General features: G+C 44.0%; 1 protein-coding gene across 1 annotated transcript in view; it reads right to left on the bottom strand.

Annotated features, from left to right (window-relative positions):
- Window positions 1-13,821, bottom strand: part of HSDL2 (hydroxysteroid dehydrogenase like 2) — a 184,853-nt gene extending 171,032 nt beyond the window's left edge. The window contains exons 1-2 of the mRNA XM_069238664.1: window positions 13,611-13,821; window positions 7,342-7,505 (exon numbers count right to left, since the gene is read on the bottom strand). Of these exons, the coding sequence (XP_069094765.1) occupies window positions 7,342-7,505; window positions 13,611-13,627 (181 nt within the window). The 5' untranslated portion in view covers window positions 13,628-13,821. The remainder of the gene's footprint in view (window positions 1-7,341; window positions 7,506-13,610) is intronic.
- Window positions 13,822-15,250: the final 1,429 nt, after the last annotated feature.

Below are 15,250 nucleotides of genomic sequence, written 5' to 3' on the forward strand. Positions count from 1 at the left end.
CTCGCAAGGGAACCTGTGCAGCATGCAAAGGGGCTCAATAATGTGCAAGGCCCCTACAAGTGTGTATATGGTTTTGGAAAGGGCTCGTTTTTAATTTCCTCATTGCAATTTTTAATGAACAGTTTGATTTTGAAATCAAAGAATCCTCAATATTGCTTTCAAGCTTCTGCAAATATTTGCATCTAATCAGAGAGCTTTCTGAGAGTATTATCCCTAGCCTCATTTTGTTCAACTTTGCAAATGTGTACACATTTTTATACTGGAAATACTATCAGTAGTGCTGCCTGAGCATGCACTCACTCTAATAATAAAGGCTTTGCATTATTAAACTACAAATACAAGTTCAAACAGCATTAACATATGGTCACAAATGTTACCGTTACTATGGACAACGCCCTTTCCTGATCCATAATGTGGTACGATAAACTGGCAGCCAAAGGGCTTCTGCTGCAGGGGGTTAGGCCAGCTTGTCCCAAGGACAAAATAAATATGAAAACTTGTTGTCCTTGACCCTAAACAGTATGTCCTGTGCGTCGGTCGATAGGCATTCCATGCCCCTGACTGTTTATCATACTTTACTATTGGTAAAAAAAAAAAAAAAAAATAGCCCTCTATTGTTCCTACTTCTTTAGCTCTCCAAATGCCTTTTGGGTCTAATTTGTGCAATATAAGACTACAAATTAATAAAATATTGTCAAGAATGGCATTTTCATTTTTCTGAGCTAACAGCTGCGGGTTAGGGGCACTAGCCAGAGGAGCCCGATTATCAATATAGTTGAGAAAATGTGAAATATCTGCATTGCGGGTTGACGTCTCAAATTTGCAAAGATTTGGGGGATTTATAAAGAATGCATGGAAATCTGGGCAAGTTTTAGATTTCCATACACACTCCTGTCCCTTCATGCATACTCCTGTGGATTTGCCACAAAGGATGCAATCAATGGGATGCACCTGCACTTCTATTTTTGTTTCACTTTACTCTCCACTGGGAAAAAAAAAATATTTGGAGAAACCCTTTCCTGCACAACCCCTTGGAGTATGGGGTTATGCCCTTTTTCCTGCTTTTGCAAAAAAAACAGTTCTCTCGCATTTTGGAAGAGCGGTATAACATGCATTTCTATGGGGAGTAACCACAGTATGGAATTACCCACAAATGAACACTGGTGAGTGATCCTTGCAGTTTTCATGATCACCTCCCCCGTTATGTCCCCAATTACATTCCTGATCCCACCCTTAAACTGCAGAATGCATGCCATACTAGCAGATTTTCGAAGGCCCGGCATTATAATATGAGTCAGAGATTCATTATGATAATGAATGTTATAGAAGTTCATATCATGCCTCAAACAATTATTTCTAGAGTAGTGGTTTGATGCATACATACAGACACTCACCCAAGAGCCTTGAGGCTGCCACTGCTTATCACAATGACAGTAATAACCATCATGCATTACTCATAAAATGGTGGTCTTACTAACGAGATGAGTTTGTAGTTTGAAGCTGCAAGAAACTGCAATAGGGGAGCAGAACATCAATAGTACTGGTTGGTGACAGGAGGATCCACATGCCACACCAAGATTGAGCCATACATTAACCAAGCATAACCAACAATGACAGTCTCTTGAACACTCAAGGCCAAAGGTGACATGAATTTAGTCTGGTTGTTCAGGAAGGGTTTGAGAACTGTGTAATTGAAAAAGAACATGCATTAAGGACGGCTCGAGTAGCCTGAATACTAGCAGAGGACAAGTGCCAGAGTCTGTAACTAACTATGAGCCACCTAGGGTGAAAAGAATCAACAGATAAATATTAAGGTCCAGCTATGAAGTGCTGCAGACAAATCCTTTGGAAACTTTCTAACATCATTGATAGTGAATATGATTTTATTTAGGTACCTAAGGTGAAAACACCTGATAGAGACACTCCAAAACCTTCAGATAGGTCTCATGTTGGCCAGGCATGAGACAGTCAGACTGTGGGGTAGCCAGCAGGTTCCTTGATTTGATGCTTAGTCACACAAATTCGACTGATACATGCTAGCTGAGATTGCTTATGCAAGCGGGGCAGGGACCGGGCCAACCTTTGCGGGCTCACTGCGACAGCTACTATAGCAAGTACTAATCCTGTAGTGTTCAGTTCTGCTTGGCCTGAATGGTAATTCACAGTCACTGTAATTTTTACCTGCTATGTAGTGTACCATTTCTCTAATATTATATGTAGGTGCAATGCCTCGTGTCTATTTGTTTGAAATGTAACCTGGGAAGTCACCAGTGTATTTAGAGCATGCTGACAAACACCTGTAAATGAACTGCTGTCCTTAATTTGAGGCTTCATTTAGTCTTCTTTTGGCATGCAACTGCATAGCTGAAAAAGGAAATTATGAGGCAGCTTCAACTGGAGTAAAACCGTATGAATAGATCAACAGAATGCTGCAATTTTCATTTGGTGAGATGTACCCTAATACCTGCTATATGGAAATTTGTAGTGCTGTTTCTTTGAAAATAATTGTGCTGAAAAGAGGTGGCGACCACAATTCTTGCAGGCCAAGAGCCCTCGCTCTCTAGTTAACAAAATACTCCTCTTGTTTTTGAAGCAGAAGTCTTTCAAACATGTTTGAGAATTCACGTTTGTCGATCCTGGTCAAGCCCAATATTGTGCAATTACCAATAGCCCATGCTATAAAGTTTTTTAAAGTTGCTTCTTCCAGTGACTGACTGCACAATCATTCCCATATGACTAATAACACAACACAATTCGAGTTCATGGAGGCACCCTGATCATTGTTTAGGTGACGGTGGTACACATCAACTTTGGTAAACACACCTTCCAAGCTCCTGTCTAAACTAAAAACGGAAGCAAACTAAATTTTGCTGAAGAAAGTACGGCTAAATTCGGAGCTGTAAAAACATGCATTAGCAAAGCCAATAGGTCTCACCTGTGCAAGAGCTAATGGTTTTTGCAATGTGTTTTGGTCATGTTGTACATCAGTGTGGCAGCTGTTTATCATGGATAAAAGTTAGTGCCGTGAGGTGGGGTGTTGTAGACTGGAGTGAGGTGGGGTGGGCTGCACTAGAGTGGAGTTGGGTAGACTGAGGTGGAGTGGAATGAAGTAGATTGGAGCAGAGTGGGGTAAATTGGGGTAGAGTGCAGTGGAGTGGGGTAGAATGGGGTAAACTGTATTGGGGTACAGTGGAGCTGGGTAGAAAGGGGTAAACTGTAGTGGGGTAGAGTGAGGTAGACTGGAGTGGGCTAGGCTGGGGATATACTGGAGTGGAGTAGAGTGAAGTGTGACAGAGTGAGGTAGGGTAGAGTAGGGTAGCTTGTAGTGGGGTGGAGTGAGGAGGACTGGAGTTGGGTAGATTGGAATTGAGAGGGGTAGACTGGAATTGAATGGGGTAGTCTGGAGTAAAGTGGGGTAGTTTGTTGTGGTAGATTAAAGTGGGGTAGTTTGGGGTGGAGAGAGGTAGACTGGAGTGGATTGGGGTAGATTGGGGAAGAGTGGGTGGAGCGGTGTAGATTGGAGTGGGTGACTGGGAGGATTAGAGTAGTGTAGAATGGAACGGAATGGGGTAGGCTGGTTTAGACTGGGGTGGGGTAGCCAGTGGAACGGGTAGGGTAGATTAGAGTGGGCAGAGTGGAGTGGTTTGGACTGCGGTGGGGTAGAGTGGAGTGGGGTAGATTGGGATAGGTTAAATTGGGGTGATGAAGATTGGACTGGGGTGGATTGTGGTGGAGTGGGTTAGATTAGACTGGAGTGTGGTAGACTGGGGTAGAGGTGGAGTGTGGTAGTTTAGAGTGGAAATGGGGTGGAGTGGAATGCAGCAGATTAGGGAAGAGTGCGGTAAGGGAGTGGGGTAGACTGGGATAGAGTGAGGTTGATTGGTGTGTTGGGATGGGTAGGATATGGTGGATTGGAGTGGAGTAGATTGGGGTACAGTGAAGTTGGATAGATTGGGGAGGAGATCAGGAAGAGTAAGTGGACTGGAGTACAGTGGAGTGGAGCAGGAGCAGATTGGAGTGAGGTAAATTGCGTGGATCAGAATAGGGCAGATTGTACTGGTGTGGGGTGGAGTGGTGTAGACTGGAGTGGTTTGGGGTAGATTGGAGCAGAGTAGGGTAGATTATAGTGGAGTAGACTGGAATGGGGTGGACTGAGGTAGACTGGAGTAAGGCAGATTGGGGTACATTTGAGTGGAATGGTGTACCCTGGTGAAGAGGGTAGATTAGGGTAGAGTGAAGTGGATTGTGGAAGAGTGGAGTGGGGTAGAGTGGACTGAAGTGGGGTACACCGAGTAGACTGGAGAGGAGCAGATTGAGTGGATTGGAGTAGGGTAGACTGTAGTGGATTAGAGTGGGGTATATTAGAATGGAGTGGGGGTAGATTTGACTGGGTAGTTTGGGATGGAGTGAGACAGATCAGGGTGAAGTCGGGTAGACTGGGGTGGAGTAGGGTAGACTGGGGTAGAGTGCCGTGGGGTGCACTGGGGTGGGACGGGTTGTTCGGGTTAGATTAGTGGAGTGGGATAGACTGGAGAGGAGTAGAGGAGAGCGGGGTGATTGGGGTAGATTGAAGAGGGTTCAGCTGGGGTAGATTGTAGTAGAATCGTATAGACTGGATCGTAGTGGAGTAGACGGAGGGTATATTAACGTGGAGTTGAGCAGGGTAGATTTGAGTGGGGTGGAGTAGTTTGGAGTTGGGTAGACTGGGTAAAACTAGATTTCAGTGGGGTAGATTGGAGTTCAGTAGAATGCAGAGGAGTGGAGTTTGAGGGGTCTGGAGTAGACTAGAGTGGGATAGATTGAGGCAGATTGGTGTGGAGTAGGAGGCATAGAGTAAAAGGGCAGAGAGTGGTGTGTTGTGGAGTGAGTGTCGAAGAGTGAAGTGGCGTGAAGACGAGTGGTGTGGAGTATCTCAGAGTGGAAGAGCGTAGAGTGGAGTGGCATGTCGTAGAGTGGATATAACAGAAGGGCAGGGAGTGGAGTGGTGTAAGGTAGGGTGGCATTGTGTGGAGTATGCATTCTGTGATAGCGCACTATCATTACAGACAACACATTATAGTTGGAATTACCAGTATGTTTGCAAAAACTTACAGCTTACTGTGCACAAATGATGTGTTGAAATGTCACCACCTAGTGTATTGATGTGTTTTATTTTCACCACACTTACCAAAAAGTGCTTCATTTGACTTTGCTAATTCTGATATATTCTGAAACATCAGCACAGTTAATTTTTGTTGTGTGTTAGAAAAAAATAACACTCTACACTCTCTCCTTTCACATGGATGCTCAGTAGGATTGCCACATAAATTCTCTCACTCTGAAGTCAGAAACACCAAGCTTCCTCTGAAGATACAGCCTGACATTTGAGCTCTGTCTTTGAATGCACAGCAAATGTGACAAAGTAAGAACATAGCCTGTTCACCGAAAGCGAGCACTCGGAAGGATACAATAAACAAAGAATACTCGTGAGCGGGAAAAACTCAAACTGAACAGCCTAAAGCAAATAAAGCCAGCAAACAGAAAGCAAGCAACTGTGACTTATAAACCACAAAGCCAATAGTAAGCAAGGAATGAAATGCATTCCCAGGGAAGCTTTCAGAATGCCCACAGGAATTCATAAGCAAACCAGATAGCTGCAATATCTGGTAGGCTTTAACCTAAAGAGCATTTAGAATAGCAGAGGGTACTATCCAATCATAATCTGAAAGAATAGTTTATCATGGAAACCTAACCCATAGGGACATTCAGAGAAATTAACATGGGCACTAAATAGTGCCCTCCACTTGCCAGGGCACAGAACAACAGAAGTCAAAAGGGTACAAAATGTCAGACAACAGATTTGTATTGCTCCCATTTTAGTGTTGTCCAGTCAAATCCCATTGCTGTTCATTGTACAGAAGTAGATGCTTAGTTACAAGACAATAATAAAAAGGAAGGCTTGAGAGGGAAAGAGGAGGAGACTAGCATGAAGAATTTAGATTGTGGAGAATCTCAGTGTTGGGTTGGCAGAGCAGTGGGGTGGGGGGGGGCAATAAGAATCCAAATAAGGTCATATGAGAAACTCTCCAAGACAAGGAAGAGTTAATATTAACACAAGGGATGGGAAAGCAAATCATAGCAACGACAGAAACCAGGTAAGAGCTCTATTTATTATGCAGTCAGAGAAAAGGACATAAGTTAGTGCCCTTGGTCCGCATCAGCGGTAAAAGCAAGAAATGTTATGACAAGGGCCCCACTTAGATTTTTCAAACTGAGCATGAAAGAGAGGTTATAAAAACATTAACTGCCAGATGTACGACTGTTTCATTTTGCGAGTCTATAATTGTGATTCACTGCGAATCGAAATTAGAGACTTGCAAAAGAAATGTAAATATGTGTCTCAGACACATTTAGCGATTCCCAATGGGGTCGCAAATTACCTACCCCATTATTATACATGAGGTAGGTCAAAATTTGTGACCCCACAGCCCCCACCACCATTTGGGGATGCCCACACTCACAGGGATGGTGGCCTGCTGGGCTTATCAGACCACCAAGTCTGCGACTACTTTGCAATAAAAGGAGTATTTTTTTTCCTTAAGGGAAAACGGGATGCATTTCAAAAAGAAAAATTTGTAGTTTTTGTTTTCCTTTTTTTCTTTTTTTTTTTTGTTTTTTTACAGAGAGTAGGAGTGGTCAGAGAGACCACTGCCAGCTCTGAAAAAACTATTTTCGCATGCATTCACAAAGGCATTCCTGTTTGTAAATGGGTTAACACAACTGGAAATTGTCATTAACTGTGATTGTTTTGCGACCGTATTCACGATCACAAAACAATAATACATACCACTGCAACTCGCAATTAGAAAGGGACGCCCTTTGGATGATCGTCCTTTGTTACGAGTCGGTAACTGCATACCGACATTCAAAATAGGGATGGTATATCGTGCCTGGCCTTACTCCGGTAGCAAATGGAGATTTTTGCCTTTTGAGACCGCATAAATGCATCTTACATCGGGCCCTAAAGGTTCTATTTATTTTTTGTATTCTGTAGTAATAACCCGATACTGCTTCTTTGTTAAAGTAACTCAGTTTTTTCTGCAAACACTTGAATTACTGGATAACCATGAAGAGGGTTTAAACAGATAATAGTGCAAAGAAACAGCACATTCGAAGTAATCAGACATGCTGCAACATACTATATTGCACTGCACGGTTTAATCCTGCATGCTGTATCCACATTTTTACAGGACTTAATCATACCACCATTTTCTTCGGTTAGGATAAAAACATTACTGTGATGTGCTGTTCTCGCTGAAGTAAACCAGTATACCTGTGAGATTTGCAATGCTGATGACTTACTTTCCTCAGCGGCAGTATAGATTGTGCCTGGAAGCTTGGGATGCGCCTCTGCTGTCTTGGCAGCGATGACAATGTTGGCACCATCCTTGGCTGCCTTCAGTGCAATTGCTTTTCCGATCCCTCGGCTTGCCCCGGTGATGAAGAGGGTGCAACCAGCAAGTTTCCTTGGGAGACGAAAATAACACTTACTCACCAACAAATACAGCTGCTAATTAGTTTCTACTACAGGCTAGGGATCAAGTGGGATCTGCCTGTGCCCCAAACAAAACCATCACATTTATTTATTTTTAAAAATATCTCGCTCCACCTTTTTAAGGCAGCTCCTTATTAAAGAGACACTATGGCTCCAAGACTTCTTACTAACAGAAATGAAGTAATATTAACTTGCAAACATATTTATAGTCCAAAAATAAATAAAACACTTTGTTCAATCTTCCCAACAGGCATCAAGAAATGCGGATGGACCAATCAAGACACTCACGCCTTTAAATGCACACCTCTAGAGTATTCAGTCAAAAGCTAACTCAAGCAAATCATTCATATACACACAGACCGTGCTCTGTTATTCATTTAAAAAAAAAAACAATTACTACAACATATATCAAGAAAAAAAGGACAATGTTTTAATACTAATAATATTAAAAAAGAGAGTCCAGAGGAAAAAAATCTTTAAAAAAGGACAGGATTACAGTCATAGTCATCCGTAATAGTTAACAAATGCTGTGTCCTCTTCCACTTACAAATGAGAGACTGCCTCCTAGACAATGAGACTAAACGCAACCTTTCATATACCAGACAATTCACAGAAGAACTACTGAGATCTTCAAGGTCAGCCGCAGAAACACTCTGGATAGATATATTAAACATATACGGTCTGATAAAGGGATGTGAAAAGGGAGCTAAACCAGAGAATTTTTAATGCCTCTAGTGTGACACTACAGTAGAGTAAGTGAGCATTTTCTTTCAACGGTGAGCACTAGATGAATGCATCCGAGATCAAAAAAAAACTTATGAAGTGAGATTAAAAATGAATAAAATTATATTCTTTCCAGGAAGTTTACGTATGGAATCGGTCTACCTACTGCATTTCAAGAAGACAGCAAACTGTGAGCTTGAGATATCAGGGTTTGCAAAATAAGTGCCGACACAGATGTGAGATTTGGAAACCTCTAAACTTTAGTTTCTTGATCCAGAGCCAAAATCAGTATGATCTTTAGTTGCTCTCAACTATTCAACAAGCTCATGCAATAATTTAACTGGCTTTTTCTCTATTTATTTTTAAAAGCATTACTGACCTATATTACTTCAGAGCAGGGCCGTGGATGGAGAGTTTATCTGAAGCCAGTATGTGAGCTACCTAGCAGCATTTCCAAATAAATATTTATGGATGCCAAACAAAAGTTTTAAAACACATTCCTGTTTTGATTGCAAATCAGTGCAGCTTCCAGGCAATATGTAACTCATAGCAAGAGATGTCTGTGGCATTTGTATTCAGAGTCTTGTGATGGACTTGCATCCTCGCGTCTGCTTTCCCATTCCACTATCATCAAGGCACTGCAAACTATTTTGGAACATACGATCCCCTGCTAGAAACAACCAATCCTGGTGTGATAATTTGATGACACAACAGCATTAGTATGACAGACAATCCATTAGTGAGTTGATGATCACTCCCAAGGACTTACTTTTGACTAATAGTGGGAGAAATCCTGCTTTTGGGATCAGTTTAAAAGCCTGGCATAGTCACTGCAGTTTACATGGGGAAGCGATTACTAAAAATGAAGTGTAAAAGTTCAAGCAAAATGTTCAGTTTAACCGCTCGGGTGCCCAGGACGTAACCGTTAAGTCCATATAGGGGCCCTCTGGGCCTCGCCCCCACCTCCCCTGGGCAGGGATGGAAGGGGAATCGCTTCCCCTTCCACCTCCATCCCCACACCCCCATGGCGTCTGATGGCAGCAGCGCGCAATCGCACGCTGATCGCATCAGAGGCTAACCCCTCCGCGCTGGAGATCAATGGAGAAATGCAAAAGCATTTCTCCTCAGATCACGTGGAGGGGACGAGAAAGGCATGAAAGGAGAGGAAAGGCCTTTCCTCTCCTTTCATGTCTCTCTCAGCGTTTCTGCTGCCCGATCGCGATGCGATCGAGCAGCAGAAATGCCACTAGACACCAGGGAGTTTTTTTTTTTAATTGAATAAGGGGAGTGGCCCCTTGGGCAAGGGCCGCGCCCAATGGGGGCAATTTATTTTTAGGCCATTTCTGTCCCCTTTCGGGGCAGATCGGCCTATTGTAATTAGGCTGATCAGCCCACAGTGAGAGCAGAAACCCTTAGACACCAGGTTTGTTTTTTATTTTTTGCTTATTTTATTATATGTTGGGAGTAACCCCTTAGGCAAGGGTCGTTCCCCTGGGAGGCAAATTGTCTTTAGGCCACTTCTGCCCCCCTTGGGGGCAGATTGGCCTATTTTTATTACGCCAATCTGTCTCCAAGGGGGGCAGAAACTACTAGGCCCCGGGGATTTTTTTTGTTGCGCCATTTTCACGCAAGGGGAGCAACCCCTTAGGCAAGGGTCGCTCTCTTGGGGGGTGGGGGCAAATTTATTTTAGGCCATTTCTGCTCCCCTTGGCCTAGTTTTGTTTTGGGAGGCCTGCCCCTTGGGCAAGGGTCACTCCCCATGGGGGCACATTACTGTTGGCTATATCTGCCCCCCCCCCCCCCCCTTGGGGGCAAGGCCTATTTTTGGAATAGGGGGCAGAAACCCCACCAGAGACCAGGGAAGATTTTTTTTCAAAATAAGAGGTTGGGGTATGGCCATACCCACACCCCATATAAATGGGGTCAAAGTTGTTCTGCCCACTGGGCAATTACCCCTGAACTACACCCTGGGGTGGGGGGCAGAAAGTATACTAGATGCCAGGGAATTAAAAGAAAAAAAAAAATTGTGGGGTGGTGGCTACCAACCAGTATGGGCATGGTTATGCCCCCACCCCAACTGAAGGGGCTAACAGTCTCTCAGCTCCCCCCCGCACACTAAAACATCTTACCCCACAGCAAGCAAGAGGACATTTAATTATTTTGGGTTTTGGTTTTACATTTGGGCCATGAGAGCTTGGCTAACTCTCAAAATCGTCCCACTTGGAATGGTGAGGGCTGCACTTTTTGGACTTTGGGACGCTACCATGTAGAAAAATTCACAAGACCTAGACACATCTGAAAACTACACATCTGGGTGAGTCCAGGGTGGTGTGCTTCACATGCACCCCGCACCATTTTCTTACCCACAATGCCCTGCAAACCTCCAACTTTCACTATCATCCTGGTGGTGTGCTCAGCAGCAGAGTTCTGGTCTTGCAGTCCGTCACTGCAACTGTATCATTAAATATCTTTGCAGTCTGATGTTGCTGACTTTTCCAATTCTTGTGTGGGCTTTTACCCCTGTGTTTGGTTCTAGCAGAGTCTCAATAACACTGGCAGCTTATTTTTAGGCTCCTTAAAACAGTGACAGATGTCTTCTTGTTTAGCGTCTCTTGGTTTCTATATAGTACAATTTGGCCACGATTAGAATTTCGACGGACGGAAATTCCCATCTGCCGATGTCCTGACGGGAAGGTTGCTGCCAGTATGGCATTGTCCCCGCTGGGGCCATTACAGAGCTGGCGGCAATGCTGTAGTGCATAGGGTGCACTAGCACCCGTCGCAATGTTCACTGTCCGCAAAGCAAACAGTGAACATTGAGATGGGGCGGGCATGCCAAGCATATGGGCAGTGCAGGGGCCCTCTGGGGCACCCTGCACCTCGTCTCCGCCAGTCTTTTCATGGTGGGGTTACCGTCATGAAACCACAGGCGGATGGGGGGTCAAAATCCCCAGAGCAGGGCTGCTTGAAGCACTGCCCTGGTGGATTAGGACCACAAGCACGCCAGACCGTTGTGTAGAGGAAATCTGCCGGTCCGACTATGGCGCTACTGCCACAGTCGTAATATGGCAGTCTGTCCGCTGCACAGACCGCCAGGGTCGTAATGAGGCCCTTTGTATCCTTTGTCCCCCTTTTCCTATTCTGGTATCACACTGTCTCAGATTTCCTGACAGCATCTGCCCACCCTCAACATTAGTATGTGAACGGCAATCTGATTGAAAACGATACCGGGCAAACAATTCCCTACATTTTCTGGAAAAGACTAACACTGGAGTAAAAGTTGGAGGACTAGTGGAATGTTGTGTCTAACCCTCATTATTACAACAGACGCTTCGGGCTTGAGGGAGGAAGGCAGCATCAAGATTTGAGAAATGAACATTCCTCAGAATGCTCAGCTACAGACCCAGGCACTTTACAATCCCTGTGCTGGCAAGCATGGGATTTCAGTTTTCTGAGCATGAACCTAATAAAGGCGCGACTGTCTCTGGCCAAGCCCTAGTAGCTTTAACTGGGATGAAAGAAGGTGGGCAGGAGCTTTAAAAGAGGAATAGCTAGGAATTTTTACCAAGGGGCATAGCCCATGTAATAAAGGGAATGCCTTCAAATTTTTGAACTAGTACCCAATGCTTCATGGCTGTTTTTTTGGGTGCCTCTCTGGTACTTTTGTGTTACTGTATAGACATACCAAATAACATACCTTAAAAAGAAAAATTCTAGACCTTCTGGCTTTGCTATCTCTTGTTAGCAATCCCATAAGGAATAGCAATGGTGTGACTAATTAAAATTGAAAAAGTTTTGATCCTGAAAATATGAGACTTTGAAGTAGTTATTACAATGGTCTGCAGGCAGAGTAGTCGTCTGTGTGGTCTATTGACCATTCCAGTTTCCCCCTTTACACCACTGTTCTCTGCAATGTCTTACTCTGTTAGGTACTTACACTCTTTTCTCCCCACATCTTTTTGAAATTCTCATCTGCATATCTCACAAGTCATCTCCACCCTCTTCATTGCTCTTTTCATTATGTCCTTCAACAAGTGCTTCCATGAATCACCTCCCCTTCACCATGCTCTCTCTCCCTCTCCTCAGGTGCAGACACAGCATTTTCTTTTCCTTTGGTGCTGTCAACAACTGGGCACACCTCCTTCATACACTTTGACATAAAATGGTAATTACAACTAGCACATTTGTGATGTCAAGTGGATGAGCATGTAGTATGATAGTATGAACACCTTCATGACCCACTCACAGGTACTAAGAAAAACTTGCACTGCCTTCAGCATCAGTTCCAACCCTATCTCTCAATCGTATCCAGACACGCATACCCATCCAGACATCTGGAGGGCACACAAGGCACAGGAAGCTATATACATACGTCATATGTTGCATGAACAAAAAAAGTACATAAGCACATCATCTGGAAAAAGCAATTACTCTTAGGGCAGGCAAAATTACTCACGTGACACGTAAACAGGGACAGCATCGCTGGCATGGATTGCCCCGAGGGTTTTTAGAGCCCTTGCTGAGTAATACATTCGAATGTTTACTTATTATGTTAAGTATATTTATATAGTGCTCGGCAGGGACTCGCTTCAAAGTTAGATTTTTGTTGGGTCTGAGCGGGAGACCTATACGCACAAATAGGAGTGTCTGGTAAAGCCGTTGTGGAAGTAGCAGGTGGTTGCCCATTTCAATTAAGGATTACTGGGAGAGCAGCAGACATTATCAATAATGCACCAATCTTAAGGTCTAGTCCCCCTACTGCTCCATACTGCACTCCATAGAATAATACGGCAGGCGTGCGGTCCCAGCAATGTCTAAGGGTCACTGCTTCTTGTTAAACGCGCGGCTGAACTTGAAAGCATGATGCTCGTAGGTAACGAGTGAGATTCGGGCAGTCTGCAGGTACTGCAAAGTCCCCACGGCTTGTCAGATCGTATAAAGTCTGCAAACAGAACTGGGAGGAATTGTACATAAAGTTACTCGTGGGGTCATTTTATAAGCAAAGCACAAATATTTAACTGAGAACGTTTGCAACAAAGACTGAAGTGGGCAAACTTTCAGCCACGATTGCAAACATATTTTCTGATCAAAGCATTCCTGCTCGGGTTTGTACTTAGTACCTCTTCGGGGTTCGGCTATTCGTATACCTCTCGTAGAGTTTTTTTTTTGGTATGGCCACTTAACAAGCATCTCAGGCAATACCTCAATGTTCCCATCTAAACGCACCATATCGTATTTTTTTAGTCGTCCGATGAAACGTGCTATATTGTTGAACGCAACCGAAATTGCAGTTAATGAGACTCTGCAAGAGACCTTTTTAAAAGTAAGTGATCTGAGCCGCCACCTCACTCACCCTGTGTTCGGAAGCATGTCGGCAGAGACGGGTCCAGTAGTTGCAGCAAAGGACGGTTATACAAGTCCCACTAGCCAAATGACAGCTCTCGGCGTAGCCCTTTGCTCTACTGCCCTCTGCGTGGTGAAAGGGCTGAGCCTACAGAGGCGGAAGGTCACATGAGGAAAACGTTTGGCGGCGGTGCCACGCAAGCCCCGCCCACCCAGCAATCTCGCCGTGAACAAGTCCGCGTCGACAAACCGCTCTGGTCTTCATCAAGAGCAAGGTAATAGAAGAAGGACTACGGCTGCGCACAGACATGACCTGTATGGTTGTCGATATATTTATATAATCGATCAGAAAGCCACACGTCCGAAATGGCCGGTCGTCCGTCCCTTTTCGTAAGATAATTTCCTTCACCGGATCAAGCATGGCGGCTTTTAATGTGGTCATATTTCATAGACCTGGAGGGATGAGATTTTTTCTGGCGAACTTCCACCAAAATGTCAAGACTTAGATATGGCAGCTGAACGAACGAAAAAACGGAGGGCAGTGGAAGTGAATAAGGCATGCATGCCAGTATACCGGTATTTTGAAGCAAAAATTGCTTTGTTTTGGTTGCCTCCGGCCTGAAATTGCCTGTACTTATATAAAGGTCAATGGCACAGAATATATTCTCCCGATAATATTTTAAATATCTTCTACTAGCTTCCCTCTTAGAAATGTTTCCATGTACAGTGCTTTAAATGGAAAAATAGAAGTGTTCTTGCTTGTTTCTGAGAAGTGCCGGTATTTTCCAATTTAAAGTATTGTTTATCTTGAGAAGTGCAGGTACTCTCCCTTTCAAAATAAAAAGTGGCAGCACTCAGTACCAGATAGTACAGGCCCATTTAAAGCACTGGCCATGTATGATAAGGATGTCTCTCGAGCGCTCGAATAATTTACCAGACTGTTGCACTCCGTAGTATTACAAAACAGGCAGTGACAATCAATGTGTAGAGTTGCAAGTATAATAAAGGCACGCAGCACTGGAACAGTTCGGAAAGCAGCAGTGCAAATCCCCTTTTCCACAGCACAGCTAGAACAGGGGCGGTTCCTCCTTAATAGCTGAGGAGCATCTCTAAAGTAAGCTGAACAGGAGAAACCAGCTGTCAAAGAACGATGTAAGTTGAACAAAACGTAGTTTATTTACTTGCTTCGGCGTCACAGCATAAGAAAAATGTCCAAATAATCACCCCAGCGCCACGCAGATATTCTCTACCCTTCCGCTCCCCCAACTGCCGCTTTCTCGGCGTCCTGGATTGCTCGCGCACCACACGCGCGCGAGGAACACCGATAAAGTGGCTCGTGCGAGCGGCTCCACTGCACGTGCAATAAACTAGGGGAATTCTAGTTGCACACGCAGCGGCAGACACTACATTTAGTTTTCCTTTTTTTTTATTTTTTTTAAACGAAACCAATCAAGACCAACCCTCCAATGAAAACAAACAATAAACCTTTACCTTATCATAAAACACTGGAGAACAAAAAAAATCAGGTAATAATACATATTACGCTAGACATTTCTAAATATAGGTAATGATACATCTTACGCTTTCCATTTCCAAACATCACGTTTTGCATTTCTTGATAGATATTAAAACTTGAGCAATCCTGGAAAA

This window comes from Pleurodeles waltl, chromosome 1_2, assembly GCF_031143425.1.
Source record: "Pleurodeles waltl isolate 20211129_DDA chromosome 1_2, aPleWal1.hap1.20221129, whole genome shotgun sequence".
In the NCBI taxonomy this organism is placed as follows: Eukaryota; Metazoa; Chordata; class Amphibia; order Caudata; family Salamandridae; genus Pleurodeles; species Pleurodeles waltl.